The following is a 24,724-nucleotide window of genomic DNA, read 5'->3' as shown; positions in this document are numbered from 1 at the left end:
TTGTCGCATCACTTTTGCGGCAGTAGAATAACGGAAGCAAAACGCCAATCCAATTGTTAAAATATATGTTATGAACGCCAGCTTCAGATACAAGTGGATTCGAAACAGGCATCAAGCTAACAGCAAAGACACTCGTAATGTTTGTAGCTGACAACGCGGACTTTGTGAATGTGCCATGAACCGATGTCGCGCATGTGGTGTTCGCGTTGTGTGTCGTCCGATTCTCGGATACTTTTTACATTGTCTTCATATCTCGGCTGCGTCACTAACATCGGGCGACATTTGTTGCCTAATATCCTGCACTATAAACTCATCAAAGATTCTCATTCACTTAAAATAGGTGCCAAATTCTCCGAGCCCACCCAGTATTTCGCCGGCGGTATGACTGCGCAGCCATGCATATGAGTACCTCAATGCTGTACTGATTGCTTTGACCTATCATCGGAACAGAAAATTAGCACTAACATACGTGCGGGCATCACATTTGGCGGTACGCTGGAAGATATGCTACAAATACGCTGTATTACTCATCGACGCTGGCAATAATGCGCCTAAAACGTCTGAAGGGCCCCGTAACGGCTTTTACAAACAGCGCATTCATGTTAGCGTTCCAGTCTCATACGATAGCCCACAGCGTTTGTCATACAACCTGCCAGCGCATATCCTTCGTCCACGAAAAAAATGCATAACGGAAAAGAAAAGCCACCCGTTCCGGCGCGCATGGCGCGCAGAGAGAGAGAAAGAGACAAGGAAAAAAATGAAGGAGCAAAAGGCGCTCACACTCCTCCGAACGCGCACGCCCTCCCGCGCGGAGCTCCTGGCATGCTCGGAGCTCTGGCGCATGCGCGGCGGTGCGCCGTCTCAACGAGTGCGCCAGGCACGTAAACGGTTGTGCCGGTGTGCGGTGTCTCCCTGAACGTTGGTGTCTGTGTATGCGTCTCTTCTTTGTGGCATCACACGTCAACTACACTGAATGGTAAGCTTTATCACAGACGTTTTGCGTCAATACCTCATGATTATGTGAGCGCATTTCGTAGCGCGAACCGGCTGCATGTAGCGCAGGCGACTCGGGTATAGTGTCGGTTTGTCGTTGACATGGTTTGATAACGCGCTCTTGTTCTCGCTTCTACTATACGGAATGTTTTACGGCGAGCGATCGCTCGTGCTTGTTGATGTTATCATTATAGCTTAGGTGCGTAAAAAAGGAAGTACACCATGTTTTAACTTGATACTGAGCTACCACTAAGCGGATTGTGTGTGTTGGGCAGCCAGTGTGGTAGATCTCATTTAGTGGCGCTTGATCCGGCCGCGATGAATGCTGCACCGTATGTGTAGTGAAATTCTCGTGACACGCTTTACGTATATATCCAGAAATTGTGTTAGCATCAAGAATTTTCAAACAGACAGGCATAGTTGAATAACTGCTAGCGTACTCGGATGAAAGGCCGTGTTTGCGGGGCATGCATCAGCAGTGTGTGCGCTGCCGTTTTCGCATAGTTTAAAAGTAGCAGTATTTTTAAGGTTCCTGGCAACTAATCTAAATAATTTTGGGAAGTTACAGCAAGCAAAACACGAGACTTGAAGAAATATCTAGTAGAAATCTCTAGATTCACCCAATCTATTTATATGCAACCACAAACGCTTTTGGAGCATGAAACCTGCGATAAGCTCAGTCACTTGCAGCTTCGCAACTTAGCCGAAAAAATTAGAGAACAATAAATTAGTCGCTCCGGGAACACCTTTACACGTTTCAAACTGAATGCATTGCGTTTGACGGTAGTTGGAAGATTTGTTTTTTGTCTCCTTTTTAAACAATTTAGCAGCAGAAGTTATCTTTCGAGCTATATGAAAAGCGGTAAACGGCTTCCGATGCTTCGGCGTTCTGCAGTTTACGTGCAATTAATCACAAGGCAGCTACTGGCGCAGATTCGCATTGTGCTAATCGTGCATGGTATGAAGCCATTGTCGTGCATAATAAGTGTTCCGGTTTTCATTACTGTTGCTTGTAGTGCCGTCGTCTTGGACAGACTGCATACAATATGCGCTGTACAAAAGAAAAAAGAGCCAGATTATTAATTTACTGGTCTTTTCTAAGTAGATAACGCACAGATTATTCAAATAATTCAGTGGACATTGCATTTGTTCTACCCTTATCAACACACCTAAGAGATCGTAACATATTTTAGTTGATAAGTAACCTGATCAGTACGCCCCCATTCATGTGCATTCTACTGAAAGTGTGGCAAATGTATTCATCTCGAAGTATCAGAAAAGAGACATTGCAGACTGTTCTAAGCGGAAATAAACTGCAAATCTTAATTGTTCTTAATCGTGATTGTTCAAAACAGTCAGTATGCTGAGCATGTTCGTTCGGCACGGGCATATTGCATTAACACCTGAAAAATGTGCACAGTCCAGCCGGGTATCTTTGTTTCAACAAGTATTATTATAGGAATCGTTTGGGATTGTCGCATTTCTTTTATTTTTATAAGTACACTGTGTGTCACATGAACCTGTGTTAAAACGAAACGTACCGTTGCTGGCACCGGCGACCATTACGGTTGTCTAACTGCTTATCATACTGTAGTATAACGAAGCATCATAATGGTACTGATTAATATTGCCGTGTAGTCTTTAGTCAGAGGTAAACAAAGTTAACTAGAGGCATAAGTGATGAGAGCAAATTATATTGAAAACTACTATTGAACCGTAAAAATAACTAATTGTATAACTCATTGTATAGTTTTTCCTAACATTGTTGCATTTGCTTTACGTGTGTCTCTGTCTTCCGTGCTGTACTCGTGTGGCCATCAATTACGAACTTGTCGTAGCCCTTTTCAGCTTTATTAATCAAGGGATTCAAGTCAGTTGAATCTAATACTGCATGTCAAGTGACTGACGTGTTATTCGTTTTATCTAAATATTATGGACTGGCAGTACTTGGCAAGCATTAAACCACAATATTTTTTTTATTACACTTAAGCTGCAGGCGTTATAGATTGCCAAAAAAATTTCATGAAAACAGCCAGGGAAGGCTTGGAAAAAGATCGGGAAATTTTAAAATGGCCACATAGGTATGCTGTCTTGTTATATGTCATACAAAGTTTCCAGAGAATCTCTGAGTTAAATATATTTTTAAAACGTTTCACCTGATAAAAATTGAAGGAAATTGGTTCCATTTATTGAAAAATAAAAGAAAGTCAAGCTTACTGACAAGGCATTTCTTACTCAATATGTGTTTTTTTTTTGCGTTAACTAAACGTCCTGAACCTCGATAGCCTAGAAAAGATTTTCATCTTTCAAAGCACCTTAAATAATTTACTGTAATAGAATTCATTCGAACTATACTATCAGTTCTGTTTCCTAGGAGGTGCATATCTGTCGTGCCATGACACAAAGTGCTCGTGTGCTATTTCGGGTGCTCATGTGGTATACCTAACTTGGAAACCTGTTAGCACGCCCAAGAGGCCTCATTACCTGTAACAAATTAAGTGACCATATCGATACAATCAGCCCATCTGCCTTCCGTTGAAGTTATGGCCAATCACGCATTCATTTAAAAGTATGAGAAAGACATTTAAATGTGTATTAAGCAAAATAAATTACAATCTTAGGCATGATACTGTGAATATTCCAGTCACGTCTTCTGAAAATATCCCTCTGCACGGGCATACTTAACTACCAGCCAAAAAAAATGTACAGACAGCTCAACTGGGTAACGTTTCAGCAATAAATATAGAGACCATTTGGGATAAGTACAATAATGCATCATATATGAACTTGTCATAAAAGGGAACATACTGTTGCTGGCACGAGCAGCAGTTGTGACTGTTTAATTGTTCACCATACCATGCAATAAAACATTGTATAAAGGTGCTGATTTGTATTGACAAGCAGCCATTAGTCATAGTTAAACCGCATTAAGTATTGACTTAGATGGTTTGAGCAAATATATTAAGCTGCTTAATGAACACACAAAGAATATACACTTGTTATTTTTGCCTCATATTGCTGCATCTACTTATTTGCAGCATACACCTGCAGCACCTTTGGGACTAATGACACAAAGGTCAAGGCCAGCCTGGCGACCATGCTTGCCAAGGAGTAGTGTAAATATTTAATCTGTTTCCATAATAGCATACGACATGAATTTAAGGAATTCATCTATTATATCGAGCAATAAAAACGGTGAATGCATTGCTGGTGCATTTGTTTTATTTTTCGCATTGCATGATTCAGCACTATATAAATTCTTTCTGTTTATGCAACATATGTGAAAGTACAGCTGGTTCAGAAGCATTATTAGTCTACTAACGGTAATGCATAAGTGCAGATGAAAAGGAACAGGTGCACATGCATAAATACATTCAAAACTTTTTGCTACCGCATGTAAACAAAAATGTAAACTAACTTGTAGATAGCCGCTATGGAGTTATGGCCTTATACACTCTTTGTAGACTTGTCTATAAGATGTCTGTGTATATAGAGTGCCTATAGATTAAAAAAATTCATATTTGTTAACAAATGTCTGCAGAATGTCATAGAAAAAAAGTGTATCGGACTATAAAGTTCTGTTTTGTAGACTGATGTCTATAGAATGTCTATAGACTATCTATATACATTTGTATATAGACATTCCATAGACTTCAGTCTACAAAAGTAGAACTGTATATATAGTTCTAGTTTTGTAGACTGAAGTGTATAAAATGTCTACGGACAAATCTCATCTGTAGACATTCTATAGACTTCAGTCTACAAAAGTAGAACTGTAAGCCTATACACTTGTCCATAGACAGTCTATAGACAGTCTATAGACTCAGACTTCTTATAGCCTAGTCAATAAAAAGTGTATGGCCATAAGTCTCTAGACTGTCTATAGGCAGTGTATAGACAGTCTATAGACTCAGACTTTTTATAGACTAGTCTAAAAAAGTGTATGGCCATAAGTCTATAGACTGTCTATAGACTAGTCTAAAGAAATGTCTATAGACTGTCTATAGACTTCATAGACAAATGTCTATAGACTGTCTATGGACTTTCTATAAAAAATTTTGTAAGGGAACACTTCCGGCGGAAGAAAAAATAATGTGACGCCATGTCCGTTAAAAGCAGAAGTGACGTCATTTTGTTTTCGAAGGCGCGAAATTTGTTTCGTGGTCCTTCCTTTGGACTTATATATTCAAATGCCCCACCATTCGACTTGATGGGCGTTTCGAGCTTTCAGCGTGGAAACCGATGCAGGAAAAGCCCAGCTGTACGGTTGTCGAAATCGCATCCCTGCACAGAACATACTTTCTTTGGAGGCCGACAAAAGCTTTAGGTGTCGAGTGCTGATCCTATCGCCGGATACCAAGCCCGTCGGCCAGCGCAGTCGCACGAAAACAAATACACAATTATCTGGCGGTCGTAACTCACTACTTTTGACTGAACAGATTAAGAAGCGATGAAGCTACCCGCGTCACCAAATTCAGACAAACTTTTACAAGCAAAAAAGCACGAACTGCGAGGGCGGCGTAATTTCAACAGGTGAACTTTACGAGTGCGCCTTTCTGCCCATTTCAAGACGTGCATTGTATTGCGAGTGATAGTGGCGTCAACGCCCCCTGTAGAGATGGGCGCTGAAAAGAAATGCATTTGTTACTAGTAATAAAATTAAACTTTTATTTTCTTAATTCGTCACGAATATATAAAATTGACTAGGAATTTTATTTTCGTTGAATGAATCTAACTGTGTCCCGTTTGAATAAAAAAAACGCTTTTTCTTTCCCAATGTTTGTTCCCTCCAAACATAGTCGCGCTTCAATCGCTGCTCCCATAACCCCCTATGCTGATGTCGGTGACAATCTGTACTTAACCGCTTTTCGCGCGAAGCTTCGCGACCTATTTGAAACGACCTTGCTATATATGTCATACCCAAAGGTGCACCCGGTCCAGCGGCCAGTAAATGTGAAGTAATATTGCCAGCAGCTTCCGCCATAGTATGTTAAAGGACGACGACACAGAGAGTTCGCTCAATTCTTGTGTCATGACTTTTGCCTCAAGGTGCGAAACCGACATATCCATGTATATATCTTAATACTTAGTCACATCTCGATTTGCAGCTGGTGCGGTAGCCCATGAGTGCGGATAGCAAAGTCGCTAGGGAAATAATTGTGGCACCTTAACCTTAACGAAATCGATGGATCAAAAGCAAAAGCCGTCCACGACGGCGTCTCTCGTTGACGCAATGCGATGTTCGCACGTTAAGAATGTGTGCCCAATGAAGAAAGGCTGCCACGGAGTGCTTCTGACGGTTAACCTCGCTTGTTTACTCCGTAGAATCAAAAATAAAGAAAAAGGAAAAGAAAAAAACAAGCGAATCAAAAGACCAGAATCAATCAGCGCTTGTCCCGACTAAACGCTCTTAGGATGATAAGTCATTTCCAGGCGACGAGCGGCTACGCTTTATCAAGAACACTGATAACACCGGCTGGACAAGCATTGTGGTAAATTTCCATGCACAGGGATAGCTTTTAATTATTTTATTTTTTTAGTGGACGTCATCACTGCATCAGCGCAGGAAGTTCGAAAAGTTTAAGGTCAGTACGCCACCTGGTGACACACACGCGAACTAAACCCTCGTGTCCAGGAAAGCTGGATACGGGTTCACTGGCCGACATCAAGGCAGGAACTTCTACGGCGTCGGCGACGAGGATGGTCGTAGAAACATTTATTGCCAATGATATGAAATGTGGGGGCGAATCCCCTTACATGGTGGCACTTGGGTGCTCCCTTACTATGAGCGGGCACCCTTACAAAGCGAAGGAGAGCCCTTGAAGCGGAATCCTTGTTGCACTGGAGATGATACGGCACTGGTCTTGAGGGTAAGTGCAGGTCAGAAGGGTCGCCCAGTAAAACTCTGCCACAGCAGGTGATGGGGGATGGGTGAAGGTGGGGGAAGGTAGTATGCGGTATGGAGCAGTCCGAGTTTCTAGTCGTCGCCAGTGTGCGGCCGGCTCTATGGTGAGGGATGGGGCTGGGGGTGTGTACGCCCTTGGCTTGTCCCGGTAGTACGAGGGAATCTCACGGAAGGAGAGCATGCAGTCCCCGGCCCGTAGAGGGGGCTCGGCTCCCGCTACCCGGATTGTGAGACTTCGGGCCAAGGAGTGAGCCTCCTCGTTGCGGGGGAGGCCGGCATGTGCTGGCGTCCAGATTAGGGTTATGCGGCGCCGGGGCTGCGAGAAGCGTAGTAAGCGCGCAGCGGTGCGGGATATGTAGCCATTGGCATAGTTGAAGATGGCGCATTAGGAGTCAGTGATAATTTTGGTGGCAGACGTAGAGATGAGAGCAAGCGCGATGGCTGCCTCTTCTGCCTCTGTGGTGGAATTGGTGATGATTGAGCTAGAGGTTACAAGCTTTGCTTGATTGTCGGCTACCGCAAGGGCCATACGGGAGCCTGACGTATGTTCAGCTGCGTCCACGTAGATCATCTCATGGTGATCGTTATACTGTTTGTGGAGGGCCCGAGCCCTCGCTATTCTGCGGTTCCCGTCTCGCTTAGGGTGCATGTTCTTGGGGACATGGGGTATGTTGAGGTTAGAGCGGAGGAAAGTAGAAAGGGGGACCCCCTCGGTAGGTTATGTAATTGGGGTTAGGCTTAATTAGGATAACAGAGTGCGGCCAGCCTCTGAGTTAGACAGACGGGCTGTTCGTGCCGTAAAGGTGGTTTCTCTCAGTTCTTCAAAGGAGTTGTGGACACCGAGTTTGAGGAGGCGGTCATTGGATGTTCTGAGAGGAAGGCGCATAGAGCTGCATTAGTGCAAATCCGTAGGAGTGCGCTTACCCGATCTCTTTCCTTCTGTCGAAGGAGTAGGTAATGAAGAGCATGCGGTGCGGCTTATGTATGGTGGGTGAGGCGAAGCGTGCTTCCCTCGCGTAAGCCAGCCCGGCGGTTCGCTATGCGGCAAATTAGTCGGATGGTCTGTCGAGCGTGGGTTTGGATATTCTTTATGACTTCTCCGTGCGCACCATCAGAGTGGGTAACTAGCCCTAGCACTCGGATTTTGGATTCTAGTTGGATGGGGTGAGTACCTAGCGTAAGGATTCTGGGAGAAACGACTGAATCAGGTTGCTTGTGGAGTTAGAGAAAGTGCTTCAATTTTGAGGGGGAGCAGGTCAGGCCATGCTCCCATACATATGTGTCAGTGGTTAGTGCCAACTGTAGGTGTTGTTCTATTTCGGGGTCACTATCTGGCTCTGTCCAGACAGTGAAGCCGTTGACGTAGAGGCTGAAATGAATGTCGGGGATTTGAGCTAGTTGTTGGGGTAGGTGAAGGAGGGATATACTGAATAATATAGGGGAAAGGACGGCTCCCTGGATGGTGTACCTCGTGCCCCGAGTGTGATACCTGGGAGGCGGTGGTCGCCGAAAGTAAGTGCCGCTGTGCGGTGGCTGAGGAAGTCTCGGATGTAGTTGTACATCCTTGCACCGGCTCCCAAGGTTGTAAGGACTTGTAGAATACCTGAGTGTGTAACGTTTTCAGATGCCTCAGTAAGATCCAGACCTAGGATAGATTTGGTCTCGTTGATTTGGGAATCTAGAATGAGATGTTTTAGCTGTAGGAAGATGTCCTGTGTGGAAAGCCCAGGACGAAACCTGCACATGAAGGTGGGCATCAGATCATTACTTTCTACGTAAAGACAGAGCCTGGTCTCGAGTACGTGTTCCATCAGTTTGCCCGCAGAATAGGTCAGAGAGATGGGTCTGAGAATAGAGGTGAGCAGAGGTTTTCCTGGTTTAGGTATGAAAACGACTTTGACCTCTTTCCATTGCGGTGGAAAGGTGCCCTTTTGCCGGCACACGTTAAAGTATTCGGTTAGGGCTGCAATGGATTCGGCGTCGAGATTCCGAGTGCCTTGTTATGTACCCCGTCTGGACCGGGGGTTAAGGACGTGTTAATTCCCTGCAGTTAAGCCTGAACTTCTTCGTCTGTAATGGGATAGTCGAGGAATTCGTTAGGGGGGCCTGAATAGTCGGGGTGTGTTAAAGGAGGGTGTGTGGGGAAGTACAGATTTCGAAGTTTTTGGAGGAGTTCCAATGGAGGTGCATGGGAAATATGTATGAATTTGGTGTGGTTCTGTCTTTGTGTAGTCAGACTGTGGGGAGCCTATTAGGTGTCCAAAGAGGTTCCAGGTCTGAGGTAAGCTCATATTGTGGTCTAGTTTGTTGCATAGTGACTCCTAGTTTTGTCGTTAAAGAGTCGTTGCGTGCGTCTCTATCTCTTTGTTGACACGAGCGAGGCGGCCTCTAAGTGTCCGGCTCCAATGCTGCTTTTGCCAGCATCGTTCTAGGCCTGCTTTAGCTTCCCATAAATGTAGGAAGCAGGAGTCAACTTTGTCGCTGGGGTAGTCCTCCCATAGGATACGAGTTACGAATCGGACATCACTTTGTAGTTGTTTGGACCATTCGGCGATATCCTTGATGGGGGCGGAGGTGCGGGCTACTCTACATGATCAGAAAGAATCCCACTTCTTGAAAGTGGAGACTCTGGGAGGTCTGTGGGGTAGTCGAATGTTTAAGAGAATTTCGATGATGCAATGGTCACTACCCAAATTCTCATGTGTGTTGCACCAGGTGGCGTGAGGGAGGCGATGTGCAAACGTAAGGTCTGGCGTAGTGTATTTACAGACGCTGGTTCCCGTGAGCGTAGGAGTGGAAGGGTCGGTGAGTAGGGAGACACCGGCTTGTTGCGCTGCTGATCACACTCGACGGCCCTTCGGTGTGTCATGTGCGTAACCCCACGCCATATGCGGGGCATTAAAGTCTCCTAGAACGAGTAAGGGACACTTGTTTTCTATGTGCTTCGCAAGTATAAAGAGGCGTTCGAAATTTCTTTGTAGGCACTTTGGTTGGCTATATACTTACAGGATGAAGAGGCTGTTCGCTCGAGTGTGTTGCGGCACAAGCTCAATTAGAAGGCGATCAATGTCTTGAATCGCTAGGGTATGGGAGATAGTGGTGATTGAGCGACTAACTAGAAACGCTACCCGGGAGGTTAGGGAGGATCTGGGCAGAATAGGAGTATAGCCAGGAAGGGTAAGTGGGTTGGAGGGTTCCTGCAGGGCAAGGATGTCGGGCCCCGTTGCGCAGGACAGCAGTTGGTGGACAACATGACGCTTCTGGCGAAGGCCCCGGCAGTTCCACTGTCAGAGTGTAAGATTACAGTTTGGAGCTGCTATCATGAGAGTCAGTAGGAGGGAAAGGAATAACGAGGGGTGGAAGTCGTGAGCTATGGCAGGCATATGGTTGTTCTTTCCTTCCGTTGCTTTAGCCTTCTTACGTTTATTTTGGCTGGAGTCCCGCTTCGGGAAGGCGGTTGAGTAACGGTACAACGGTCAGAGAATCCTTGGGTTAGCACGTCTAATCGCTCGTTAAAAGCGGCATTGTCTTGTTTTATGTGGATTACCGCGTTTTCGAGGGTTGCACATTCCCGGTTGATGTGAGTAATAGCGTCCTGAAATTTTGAGTCAAAGCGAGTAGCGAAGGACTCAACCAGGGTTGGAATGTCGTCCCGTGAGGTAGCGGTGGAGGGAGGGGGTGTTGTTTACGGAGTCAAATTTGTAGGGAGTTCCTTGTCAGCCTCCATTGCTAGCATATCAGGAGAGGAAGTAGGGTTGGAGTGACTGGGCAAGGTGTGGACAGCGGGTGGGTTGGGGGTGGGAGGCTGGAATGCGGCAGGAGGGGGGCAGGTGGAATAGGAGATCAAGAGGCAAGATAGTTTATCTGGGTTTCCAGTTTGGCTATATGTTGACGAAGGGTGGCGGCTTCCGTTCGGGATGCTGTAGCTCCTGCTTTGGCCGCCACTGCTTCCTCCTGGGATTTCGCAAATGCGTGTTGTAGACTGGAAATCGCTGCCGTGGATGGCATATGTGCTTGTGAAAAGAGAGGGGAGTGTCCCAGGCTTGCTTCAACGGCGCTGTGCAGGCTTGCTTGTGTTGGTTGAGCAACAACTGAAGAAAACTGTCCCCGGATGTGACCAATTCTTGATGCTGTGTTTGTGGCTGGCTCGGATGTTTCCGTGTCTGGTGAAGGTTTTGTCCCTTGCACGATCCCGTGCCGGTAAGGTGAGGACCGTCGCACAGAATGCACTTAGGCGTGCAAGGAGGTTCTTCTTGCGGATGTTGTGTTCCACAGCAGGGGAAAAGATTGGTCTTGGCGCTTGGGCATACGTCATGATGGTGACCCGGTTGTATGCAACTTGTACAGGCATCCGGACTGCCGCGGTATGTGGTGGACCGGTGGATGGCTCCCATGTATTTGATGGAGTTTGGGACTGTGCTTGCGTCTCAGGTGATTAGGATGGAGTGCGTCTTTCCCATGCGTCGGGCTGCTAATATGGTGTACTCTGGGTTTCTTTTGACCAGGTCTTGGTAGAGTTGCGTTGGGGTCTCTTCGTCATATGCGTTTGTTATGAATCTTCTGGTAGCCCCCGGTTGCGGTGCCACGTAAGCAGCGCAAGGGTAGGTTCGGTCTCCAATGGTGAGGGAGGTCATCGTCTTCAGAGTCTCGGTTCTTGGGAAATGTGTTGTTGCCATGGTGAAAGGATTGGTGGTCGGGTGGATGCGTAGGCAGAATTCATCCATAGGGTGATTTGGAGCTTGGTCTGCACTGCCTTCCTGAGTCGAGGTGTTGGGATGTCTAGGAGTCGCACTTCACCTCGCGGGTGAACGACCACTCTAATAACGTTGGGTGGGAGTTGCTTGCTGCGTTGCACTGCGAGGCGAGCCTCTCTGGTCTCGGGTGGCAGGCGAGCCGGCACCCCGCCGCTGCTGTTTGCGGCTGCTTCGCCGCGCGCCGCGTTCCTGGCGCTCGGGTTTGCTGCCTCGGAGGCAGCGTGGTTTCGGCGAACTGGCTGGTCGGTAGGCATAGGCTTTTTATAGAACTGGTGTCCAATCGTCTGACTGGAGCTCTTGTGCGGTTACGGTGTGGCCCTCAATCGTTACTTCCATGTTAACGGCTGGCATCGTCGTCGGTGGGGGCGGAGTGGCGGAGTCCGAGTGAGGCTTAGATCGGCGGCTGAGCGTCTCTCCGGAACTGGGGAGTCGGAGCCACAGCGAGGAAGATCCGGCAGGCATCGGACTCGGAGATACGTGAGACGACAGAAGTTTCTAAGAACACTCCTTTCTAACGGCGCCACCACTATAGGCTAAGGTTGGCCGACTTTCGCTTAGGGACAGCCAAGAAGGAACGTAGACGAGGATAAGGACATATTTAGCCTATGCAAGTGTTACTATTTCTTAGTGGAGTTTTATTTTTAGTCAGCTGAGTTTTGAGTTCTTTTTTTATTTTGAGTCTGGGTTAATAAAATATATTTGCTGCGTTGCCCTGCGTCTCCCGACTCCACCTCTCGTAACATCCGCACGCCCCCGAGATCAGTGACAAGTGACAAAGTTCGCGACACGTGAATGATATGACGGACTTTCAGCTTCCTAAAAATGGCAATGTGTGCAGATGATACAAATGTGCTCTTTAGTGCCGATAACACAACATAATTGCAGCAGTGTGTAAATTAATGACCATACATCTTTGTTATCTGACAGGTTGATGACAAACTCTAGCTCAACGGAAATAAAACTTCATAGGTTATATTAAAAGCACCGAATAAAAGGATTGAGGCCGGAATGCAAGCAAAATTTAGGAACCTCCTTATCAAACAGCTCTAACAACAAACATTGTTGGAAATAGATTTTAGTGAAGAATTATCGTGCAATACGCATGCATACTTTATTTGCAGCGAATTGAAAAAAATAATATCAGTGTAATCTATAGAAACAATTGCACACCTGATCCCTGTATGGCAGAAAAAAAACTGCATAATGCGTTTAATTATTCAAAAACATTGCTAGGGAATAATGGAAGGGGTGTAACCACCAGAACCAATTACATGAAATTATTAACCTTACAAAAAATAGTTGTGCACCTGTATGCAAGTCTCTATGGCTGTTTTCCGCAACTAAAAACAGCGCCATCATTCCAAAAGTATGACATGCTGAATGCACTACATGCAACTTCTAGAAATCTGAAAGAGAATGTCAAGCGCATAATGTAAGGAACGTAACCTTTCCGCATACATCTTGCGACAAAGCACACAACACACCCTAAACACCCTAACACACAACACCCTAAAAAGACAGACCAATTACGTGAAAGATACATTTTTCCATAAGTCCCCAAAAATAGTAAACATATGCAGTGCATCTGAATATTTAAATACTTATTTACGGACAATTATAAAAGATAATGGGTAAGTAAGGAAAACATTGATATTAAAATTGAATAGATCAGTTCATTAAATGAACAATGTTTCTGCCATGAATTACACATAATATTTTTTCAGGATCCGTATGATATCATTTCATGTAATATTTTTATTCTTGCAACTTCTTTATCCATACATTTAGGTTTGAGTACATCCTTGTCTGCTTTCCCAAGTTCCTTTCTTTTTCATTTTATTTTGTATAATTTTAGCACACAATTAGCATGTGAGATTTTTTAGTGCGCATGCTCCTCCTTAATTATAATGATGTGTAGATTCGATAATGTTTGTGTTTACAAAAAATTCACTTCTGTAATTTTAGAATAATATAATCTAAGGCATATATTTGCACTTTGCCGTGCTGTACATTGCTTTATAAATTTGAAGGTATTTGATTACAGTGGCAATAGATATTGTGATTATGACTCTCAGAGTAATAAAGTCGGTTGTAACTTGCATAATTGTGCATATGTGTGTAACCTGCTCTCAAACTTATCGCATACGGGGTTTGAGACCTTTGTCAGGCTTTCGGTTTTTAGTTCCCGTTTACCCTCCATTTCAATAAACAAGAAATAAAATTCCATTCAATTAAAAGATATAAATTGCGCTGTAGAGGGATCCCGAGCCACACACACGAACACATTAGAAGTGGTCCAATGCTGGTAAAAAAATGCCATTTTTTTCAGGAATTGACGGGCGGTTTTGAAGTTTTTCAGAAATTATACTTGGTAAGAAGCATTTTCTATAATCGCCTGCAAGTGGACATTCCAATGTAGATTAAACGTGAAAGTAATAGCCTGGCATTTTGTTCTATCCAATGTTGTTAACAATAGGCTCCTTAGGAAGTATGGATTTTCACTATTTCCTTAGTTGAGATCTGTATGTAGTGATAATCTTAAATGCATGGCCCACATGTTACACCAGCTACAAATTTTATCAATAACTAGCTGCAAAGTTGAAATGTCATTTGGTTGAATTATACACAGTGCAGTCGTCCACTCACAGACTGAAGGAGCATCGTTGATTCACGGTAAGTTTGGTCGTGGTTGTCCGAAATCATGGTACGAAAGCCTTTGTAACGCCCTCAGCAGACACATTCGATACACCATGCATATGGACACGTCACTCAAGCGCGAAGTCAAACAATCAATAATCCATTCAGGGAGAGAACCAGGTTCAGCTGCATACTCCTCTTGAAACTTAAGGTGAAAGAAGGAACCCATTTAATTGCGTGAAGCGCGACAAACCGGAATGGAACCCATTCATTAGAGTATTGTTACGGCTGCCAACGTAGCTGTCATTAGCAGTTACGCGTTTACATGGCATTCGGTGCAATATTTTGTGTTCGAATCAATTATTAACGCCTTAACTCTATCGTTACCACGAGAAAATGATCGTTTGTTACAGGTCTCGGAAAAAAATTCTTTACCACTACAAATAATATTTTAGCACACATTGCAGCAAAGCAAATTGTGCACAATGAAATGCTCTTTCCAAGAACATACGTTGCCAAATAAAAAAAAACATTTATTAGGTAAAACAATAATTATAGAAAGCGCCATTTTTGCTGCCAGTTGATAAAAGCAATAATAGAAGAAACATGATATCTAGAGAAATACTAACATCAAAGAAAATTCAGAATATTTATTTTAACGATAAATAACCAAGGAATAATGTTTGAAAAAACAAACGCTCAGTACACTGCCGTTCTTCGCATATGCCACACGATGCAGCAGTTCCTGGATTTTCTGACGCATTAGGTGCACTCCACATTTTCCACACAAAACCCATGGTTTTTGTTCAACTTTGCAGTCTTTGTAACACACTTTGCAGTTCCGCCTTCTCGCCATATTCCGAGGATGTTCCGATGTGAACTCCAAGGAACGTACGTACTTTACCAGCTCGTCTAGAGTCATGCACCTCTCCCATGACCGATCGCTTTTATTGTATCTGGAAAACTAGCCGGCGATATACTTTAATTCGTGACGTGCTCGAAGTCATCTTATTACGAAATTTTGCTGGTAGTGCAGCGCAATCATGAGCAGCATGCTTTTTTTTCTCGAGCGCGGCAGGTGACAGCCAAGCATCTTTTCGACACAGCATACGCACATTCGTTAGCAAAATGGTCCGTCAAAAATCGCAACGTCGCTGGAGTGCGAAAATTTAAACTGATACTGAAAGTTCAGTACCTGTACCAACAACACTATGGCCCCATATGGATAAGAAACGGCTCCAATAAGTCGAAATCAGCACTCTAAAGCATCGTTCAGCGGTGATCAATTTGAATAGGCGTGGTAACTAAAGACTTAATATAAAAAACACAGACTGGAGCGACCCACCGGCAAAATTGGTTGCTTGCCACCTGGCGGCGGCCTGCACACAGCAGTGAAAGTACCTTTCCGGTGCTGCGGACGCCCTTCCAGAGGGAGAAGTAGACGAGCACGAACACGGCGAACAGGCACAAGGCCAGTGGCCACCGGATGCCACCGATGTGGTCGATTCCGCCGGACAGGTGGATCTGCAGCACCTGCCGCCTGCGAGGAGCGCGTTCATTCACTTGTATGGATCACGGACCAAGGTCAAAATACCATCAAATGACCCTTCGGAATCCGCACGGATCCCGTGTTCAGAATGGAATGTCGCGTAATTGGAAGATTCCTAAGTAGCGCTGAGCGCATGACGCAAAGTTCAGGAGTACACGCGGTTCAGAGTGCCAGATGATCTATTCATTGTGTTACTTGTCGTTTTAATTATCAGTGATTCGAGATTAAGCCTCGTTGTCAAGTTGTCTATGTCAACGATACGCGCGTTGTCCCTGGTTAACGCGTGACCTGTATTCTCGGCATGCTATCCGAGGGAATTTCTCAATGTATTGCTTTGGAGACATCATTATTATGCCGCTGCAGACGTCTGCAGAAATTTCCGCTTTCACCAATACACACCGATTCGCAGTTGCCGAATGGAACCATTGGGTACCATTGCATCTAAGAAAGGGAGGCAACCGTCTTTCTCTTCTCCCACAGTAAACTTGGTGGAAGGCTCGATGCTATTTAGGCAGTCAAAGAAACGTTGCACGTCCTAATCGTCTATGGCACAGAATCAATGCATAGCTATCTCAAGAAAACTTAGGTCAGTGCTCAAATGGCTCCAAGGCTCTGGTTTCAAATGCTTCCAACGTCACGTTTTCGATCGTGACAGAAATGAATGCTCCCTTTGCAGTACCGAAAACACACCTGTAGAATGCGCCATTGTACGAGAACCACGTGTTTGACCAACACAACCGTAATAAGGCACACTGATGTCCACTACGATGTCACTGATCTCCAACAGCGCGCGGTCCTGCAATGTCGGCTCGTTGTGAAGCAAGCGTCTGGAAGTATTGGCGGCAACTAAGCAACTACATCTAGGCAACTGCAACTAAGCGTATATAAATACAATACTCCTTTTGCAGAACAAAGCTGTCCGTCAGATTGCAACGTTGGTTATCTATGTCCGACCTCCACATATTCAAATAATAATTAAAACGCTACATATGAATGCGTTCTGCTCCCTGCCTTCATTTTCCACGTGCTCTTCCGCATTGAAACAATTTATTCAGACTACTGCGTTTCTGTAGCGCGACAATCAAGCATAGCACTTACACAAACTCACGGTAAATATATTTGGTGAAATATTTCTGATTTACTACTTTATTGATTCATTCAATAATCTATCGGAAGGCGGTCTTCATTCGCAATGGACTCTGTTCTACAAAATTCGTTCCTCTAGCTTCTAATCCTATATGTATAAGAATTATATTCATGCTAGTTCCTCTCGATATTACAGGTGGTTTTCATTCTGTTTCAGTCATATCTTGAATTAGTTCTGTACCATTTCTTTTTATTAGTAAAATTAGTCTGTTACGTATAATTGTATAATTGCGCTTTGTTAGTTTATTGAAACAATGTTTCTTGAAAAATGCATTGTTCGTTTTTGGTGTACAAGTAAAAGCACATCTTCTTAACCAATGTATAATTATGCTATCTGTGTCAATAGCTATTTTTCTTTACGATGTTTTTCAAGCAATGTTATCGATTCCCCTGTGAGATGTCGCCATTTATGCATGGTGTACTGGAGCACGTCCAGCGGCTTTCTTGCAGCTTGTAGCAAATGAGTCCAGCCAGTGAATTTTCTGACATTTAAAGAGAATCGAAATTCAAACTGAAATTGAGGTCATCCACAGACGCACTGCTATCCCCTGAGGCGAGCCACGAAGGCTCCGCTCTCGCCAACCGAAGTGCCGGATTTTTGCCGGCCGTATACCGGGATACCCTGTAAGAATCTGAATGCCTCCTACGCATGCGCAGTCAACAGGAAATACACGAGAACCTACACTATAGTGAGGAAACAGGCGGTGTGTTCTTCCAGCCGCGATGCGTAGTGTTGCTGTACATGCTCTCAATGGGAGCAGAGTTGCCCAAAGGTTGGCCAAGGAAAATATACCTGCTAGCGAAACTTCCATCGGTGTCCATACATTCAAAACATAGTGGTTCATCGGCGGCGTTTCATGGGGCTTAGCGCCATCTGTATGTGGAGGGAACACTTCCGGCGGAAGAAAAAATAATGTGACGCCATATCGGTTAAAAAACGAAATGACGCCATTTTATGTTCGAAGGCGCAAAATTTGTTTTGTTGGCCTGCCTTTAGAGCTATATATTCAAATGCCCCGCCATACGACTTGATCGGCGTATCCAGCTTTCAGCGCGGAAAACGATGCAGGAAAAGGCCAGCCGTATGGTTGTCGAAATCGCACCCCTGCACATAACATACTTTCTTTGGACGCCGGCGAATGCTTTAGGTGTAGAGTGCTTGCTGATCCTATCGTCGGATGCCAAGCTCATCGGCCAGTGCAGTCGCACGAAAACAACTACACCATTATTTGGCGGTCGTAACTAACTACTTTTTAACTGAACAGCTTAAGAAGCGATGAATCTACCCAAGTCACCAAATTCATACAAACTTCCACAAGCAAAAAAGCAGAACATGTGACTGGGGCGTATTTCAACAAGTTAACTTTACGAGCGCGCCCTTCTGCACATGTCAAGAGGCGCATTGCATTTCGAGTGATAGCGGCGTCAACGCCCCCTGTAACGACGGGCGCTGAAAAGAAATGTATTTATTAACAATGATAAAATTAAATAAACTTGTATTTTCTTCAGTCGTCACGAATATATCAAATTGACAAGGAATGTTATTTTCGTTGAATGAATCTAACTGTCTCGCTTGAATTAAAAAAAAAAAACTTCTTTTCTTTCCGTATGTTTCTCCTTGCCAAACATAGGGCGCTATAACGTAAAGCTATTCCAAACTTTTCTATTCCAATTCTGCAATCAGCCCTCTGCGAGTGGTCACAAACGTTTTTGGACCACACCCACTACACCTGTCTGTCACACGACGTCGCAAAAACCGCGTTAGCTCCCCATCTGATACGACGTGTACACACTGATTATGCATGATTGGAGGGAACCAAAGAAAAATTGTTATTTCTCATTCGACGCCTTTTCGCTATTAGACCTCGGCTATTGGTCAAAAGATTTAGGGCTATTTTTGGGCTGCAGCCATTTCCCCTGCCTGTCACGCGACGTCACAAAACCGCGAAAACTCACCGCGTCAAAGTGACGTGTACGCGTTAAAGATGCATTAAAATGCCGAACAAAACTGAATTTTTTCTGAATAGCCGCAGGCTGCGTCATTCCGAAAGGAATAAAAGATGGCTGCCGTCGATCGCTCAGGCACTGGCTGTTCGCGCCTGCCGGAGAGCATGGGTTTATTTGCGTACAATAAAACTTTTGCCACCGCCGTGTAACGTTTTCGAGCACTTTCGGCAGGTTTACAACCTCGCTCTGCCAACTCTTCTTTCTTGAGGATATGTTTTAGCAGTATTCTTAACCTTCCGTTGTATGCCGCCGCGATTTTCGTCCAGTCACCTCAAGCTATGTAGGGGAAAGCGGACCAATCGCAGGCGCCGGCACCACCCTCTTCATACAGTTATCGATTTTCAGTTCACTGGCTTTCCCCATCGAATCCCTCTCCACTTGAGCGTGCTCCTCGCCTCTTGTCAGTCACTTAGATAAGACAAGCCGCTCAGTGTAGGCAATTTTATTCGTTCTTAAAGCAAACAAAAGTCACGTCCTATAAATAAGCAGGTTGTTTGATTGGCCTCTTCAGACAACCCTGCTGGTCACCGCCCGGTGCTTGCGTTGGCGGTTACCCAAATTTGACGTCAGGAGATCGAAATTAAAACACATTGGAATAGTTTTACGTTATAGGGCCCATAGTCGCGCTTCAATCGCTGGTACCATAACCACCTTTCCAGATGTCGGTGACAATTTGTACTGAACCGCTTTTCGCCCGAAGCTTCGCGACCTATTCGGATGGACCTTGAGTTTGCTATTTCGTTTCGGATACATGCGGTAACCCCACTGCTTGCACGCACAGGAACCAAAATTAATGTGGTATCAGAAGCATATCTAGCGGTGTGTTCATTTAGGCTGGTTGGTACATCTTTTCACACAGTGTATTTTTAAACCTGATGCATAAACGCTGTGTCCTTATTTTAAGATATTACTGACGTCATACTAGCTTGGGCCACTGGGTATGTGCTGGTCACTCGTGTGACACCACGCATGCATTCTTCTCGTGTATGCATGTCATTGCTAATGTCATGTTATTGATATCATGGCATTATTTTCATGTAATGCATGCAAGTCACTCATGTTAATTTTATATCATGACACGTTTTTTAATGTCATAGCAATCATATGAACTTTACAGGGACATTTCTGCCGTCGGCGTCGGGGTGGTGTACCGTATGATTGATAACACCGCACCCCTACGCTGTATGTGTGGGTGAAAGTGCGAGGGGAGCCCTACGAACGCGGCTCGACGTCGCGCGCGCGAAAGGCACGAATGCGAAGAGCATGCGCGCGAGGCGCCCTACGTTGCCAGGCACCGGGGGTAAGGCAGGGAGAGGTGACGGCGTTCTACTTCGACTGCGGATGTGGCGGCTGGCCGTGCTCGCGCGGCAGTATCTCGAGAGCAATCTGCGTTGGGGGCAGAGTGCAAATGCGCCGGAGGCTCCTTGCTTTGCGCGTGCTGTGTGTGTCGCAATGCTCCCACGATGTAACACGGCTGGGACTTCCTTTCCGCTCACCATGCCGTCATCGACTGTGCTTGCGCAGAGGTCGAGAGTTCGCCGTTGCGTGACCTCGCTTTCGTCGACTCGCCGCCTCTGCCCTCAAAACTATTTGTTGCCGCTGACACTACGACACCCCCTTTCTCATCCGCTCTAGTATCTCTTCCTTGTGACGTCCCTACTGGCACTATCGTACTTTCTACTCCTTCTGAAACCGCTGTCCGTCGCAAGTGCTTTTTGTTTCCCTTCGCTGAACTGACAATTCACGATACTTCCACTGCCATCTAAGCTTCCAATCCATTTCCCTGCCCCTCCACTTTACTGCGGGTCGAGTGGCTTAGCATGTTGACCAACTCAAACCATTTTCTCCATACGTCATTCGTGACCCACCGTCTTTTCTTCAGATTGGCTCCATTGATGCTTCTGTTCTACCATATCCACCATCCTTTACAGGCGCCCTTTCTCGATGCGTCCACGCCAATCTTACGCAGCAGCAACGTGCACAGCTCATCTCCTTACTCGAACGCTTTCGCGCCAGCTTCCATTTCTTACAACTTTCTTTGGGTCATATTACAACCATAACTCACCGCGGCGACGCTGGTATACAAGCTCCTTTACTTCAGCACCCATATCGTGTCGCCCTCTGAGCAATGCATCATCGCAGAACAAGTTGACGACATGCTTCAGCCCTCAAATGGGCCATGGGCCTCGTCGGTTGTTTTTGTAAAGAAATATGATGGCTGAATAATATTGTGCATTGATTACCGCCGACTGAACAACAACACGCGCAAGGACGTCTATCCACTGCCTCGCATAGATGACGCCTTGGACTGCCTTGCAGGAAGCCAAATTTTTTTCTTTAGACCTGCGTCCCGGCTACTGGCAAGTCCCGATGGCTGAGGCCCACCGCCCTAAAGCAGCCTTTGTTACAACTGATGGCTTATATGAATTAAGTGTGGCGCCATTGGGCTCTGCAAGGCGCCTGCCACTTTTGAGCGCATAATGGACAACATCCTCCACGGCCGCAAGAGGCAGACGTGCCTATGTTACCTGCACGAAATTGTGATCTTCTCGCAATATTTCAAGACACACCTCGAAAGCCCACAAGCTGTCCTCACTTGCTTCAGTTCCACTAGCCTACAACCAAATTTAAACTAATGTTGCTTTGGTGCTCGGACACTGCTTATCCTTATCCATGTCGTCCCGCAAGATGGCATCTTTCCGGATCCAACAAAACTGCGTGCCCTTTCCGAGTTCCCTAAACCGACCACAATGAAATAACTTCGCAGCTTCCTTAGCCTTCGTTCGTATTTTCGTCGTTTTATACGTAACTTGGCCTCCATCATAGCCCCTTTGACTAAGCTTCTCCGCAGCAGCCGCGACCTTTCGGCATGGTCGCCAGGATGCGACGATGCATTCACCACACGGCGCCATCTACTTACGTCACCTCCGATCTTGCAACATTTCGACCCATTCGTTCTGACCAAAATCCACACAGAAACTCTAGCGGGGTCGGCCTCGCTGCTGAGCGAGCACCTTCACCGCATATAATGGGGGCGTTTGAAATCTACTGCTTTTATAAAACAGACACTGTCGGAGTAAGTGAGCTCACAAATGCAGGAAACAGAGCAAAAGAATCGAGATGCTCAATCTTCATCTTCTTGCCTGTGCGGCGCACTCTGCTTCTCAAAGTACCAATAATATTCTTCACTACACATGTAATATATGCTGTGTCATGACGTCAATGTGACACGTCATGCATGTTATGTTATGGCGTAATTCATCTCAAGCGACACATACATGCCATATATGCATGACCTTTCAGGCATCTTGTCGAATAGCCGTACGGATACCTATCCTGATTGCCAACGCCAAGGCTGTGGTTAATGAGCGAGTAGACCTTTAGGCCTTCTTCTTGAACATGTTGTTCTTATCGCAACTAATAATTAATTTTGGCTGTCGTCACAATTCCTAGACATAGTAACTTCCTTTAGAAAATGTGGTTCTTCTTGGGGAGATGTTCACGCGGTGGTGGAACTGCAATTTTAGTAAACGACAAAATTAAGATTAAATCTCTGTTCAGTACTGGTTGCAGAGAAGAAGCTCTGTTTTGTAGGACCGCGGTAGGGATATTTTTCTTTTATGCCGGTACAAAACACACATCACCGATTTCTGGCCCAGATGCACCAAATGTTGTATTATATGCTTCGTCACATACAGGGGGACAAGGAAGTTGTCCTTAGGGAGTACTACAATCTGCCAGGTATGAATAGCCGTCGTAAGATGCTGGGCGGACCGGAAGCAGAGGGGACAGCAAGTTAACTCCAGCATGTGCTATCTGCGAGAAGCACTTTTAGCAGATTTACATCGAGAGAAGCTCCAAAGTTATGCTGGATGGCATCTTCTACGAGCTAGCCCGAGAGGGATAGTTTATTATTGTTATTACTTTGGCTATTTGGACCGCCGTTGTGCTATAATGTGGACTTTGTAGCTGAAAACTTGTCGCATATATGATCAACGTTTTTTTGTTTATTCTTAGAAAAGTACATGCAAGAAATGTAAATTGAGGTCGCCACATACCCTTAAAAATTTTCATAGAAAGTCTATGGACAGTCTACAGACATTTGTCTGTGAAGTCTATAGACTGCTGTTAAGATGTGGTTCGGGGAGCAGGTTTGATATTCTGTGAGTCGGAGACGCCTCCAAAGGCAGCAAGGAACGAACAGCAACACTCACCGCCCATAGCAGTATGTTAAAACATTCAAACGACAAGTATACATGCACAACGCATGGGGGCAAGTAAGATCAGCGGCCCTATACGGCGTTCATCGCGACTACGTCCACGCACTCACACTTTGGGTTGCGTCGCTCGGCGAACGGTAAGACTGGAGGCAGCAGGCGGGCTCTCGAAGACAGGTTGGTTAGCTGGTTGACGGGTGCTTGAAGAGATGTCGATGAGAGGTGTCCTCGTGCGTTGACGCTCGACCGGGTTCATCCGACAGCGCTTGACCTCCCGAACTTTGGCGTGTCCGGCACAAGCCAACGCGTCTTCCTGGCTCCTCTTCTCAGCTCCGTCCCCCTGCCGACGGGGTCTCTTCGTTTTCTCTAGGCTGTCTGAGCTACGCGTCTCTTGTCGATTCGCTTAGCGCTGTGTTCTTGTACTTCGTGATTCGTCGGCGTTTCGCTTCTTTATTTTTTTCACTGCACGCCCTACTGCGGTCATTCCGTGCTACCACGCTCGAGCGCGTGCACATCCACGCGCAAGGTTCACTCCCGCGGGTACGCCATTTCTCTATGGGTATGCGGTGCCACTGCGTCCAGGTTATAGCGCCGACTCGGCAGGCGCGCTGCCTATTTCATCGCACTCGATCCCCATCACATGAATGGTTTTAGGAGAAACACATAACCTTAATGCACGGATATTTAGACCGGACGTCACACACATATTCCAAAAGTGAGAATTTTTTTAACGTTGATACACATACAATTGAGTTTACACTATAGGCAAAAAAATGTGCTGGTATAACAGCTTATTTACGAAACGCCACGTAAAGAGTGATGTGATTTTTGTTCTTAAGTGTTCATCGCACCCGATGGAGAGCGCAGACGCACATATGGTCTGTGAGGGAATTCCTGAATTTCCTCAGGAACCTCACGAACTGCGGCTCAGGTAGTCCCCCACGTTCGTTGCTCCAAGGATGTACCGGACAGAGAAATCGTATCATGTTAGAAGGAAGCCACAACGGAGAATGCGTGAGTTGAAGTGCTTAGCGGAGTTGATGTATTGTAGGGGCTGGTGGTTTGCTTCTAACGTAAAACGTCAACCGTACAAAAAGGCATGAAATTTCTTGATTGCCCAAACCACTTCTAAGCATTCTGACTCTATGGCAGAGTGTGCTACCTCCCTCAACGACAGCTTTCGGCTGGCATGTGTTACTGGATGTACTATTGAGTCGTTTTCCTGGAGAAATAGTAAAGACAAGGCGCAGAAGACCAGGACTCAAGAAGAACACAAACGACAGGAGCCACAGGTCCTGTGGTTTGTGTTCTTCTTCTTGAGTCCTGGTCTTCTGCGCCTTGCCTTTACTAATTCAAGCATGAACCAACTAGCCCAAGCAAGAGTTTTCCTGGAAAAGTGCGGCACTTAAACACTGCTTTGACGCGTCCGTTCAGAGGACAAATTCGCGTGTGAAATCCGGAGCCCTGAGCACATATTCTTTGGACAAGGCCCCTTTAATTTTCTCAAACGCGGTTT

General features: G+C 45.6%; 1 protein-coding gene across 1 annotated transcript in view; it reads right to left on the bottom strand.

The window, feature by feature from the left end:
• Positions 1-24,724, bottom strand: part of SerT (Serotonin transporter) — a 698,017-nt gene that overhangs the window by 444,823 nt on the left and 228,470 nt on the right. Inside the window, exon 4 of the mRNA XM_075686868.1 lies at positions 15,691-15,829. Coding sequence (XP_075542983.1) covers positions 15,691-15,829 — 139 coding nt within the window. The remainder of the gene's footprint in view (positions 1-15,690; positions 15,830-24,724) is intronic.

Source organism: Dermacentor variabilis, chromosome 3, assembly GCF_050947875.1.
Source record: "Dermacentor variabilis isolate Ectoservices chromosome 3, ASM5094787v1, whole genome shotgun sequence".
NCBI lineage: Eukaryota > Metazoa > Arthropoda > Arachnida > Ixodida > Ixodidae > Dermacentor > Dermacentor variabilis.
The sequence above is the reverse complement of the archived record's forward strand: the minus strand, read 5'-3'. Positions and strand labels throughout refer to the sequence as shown.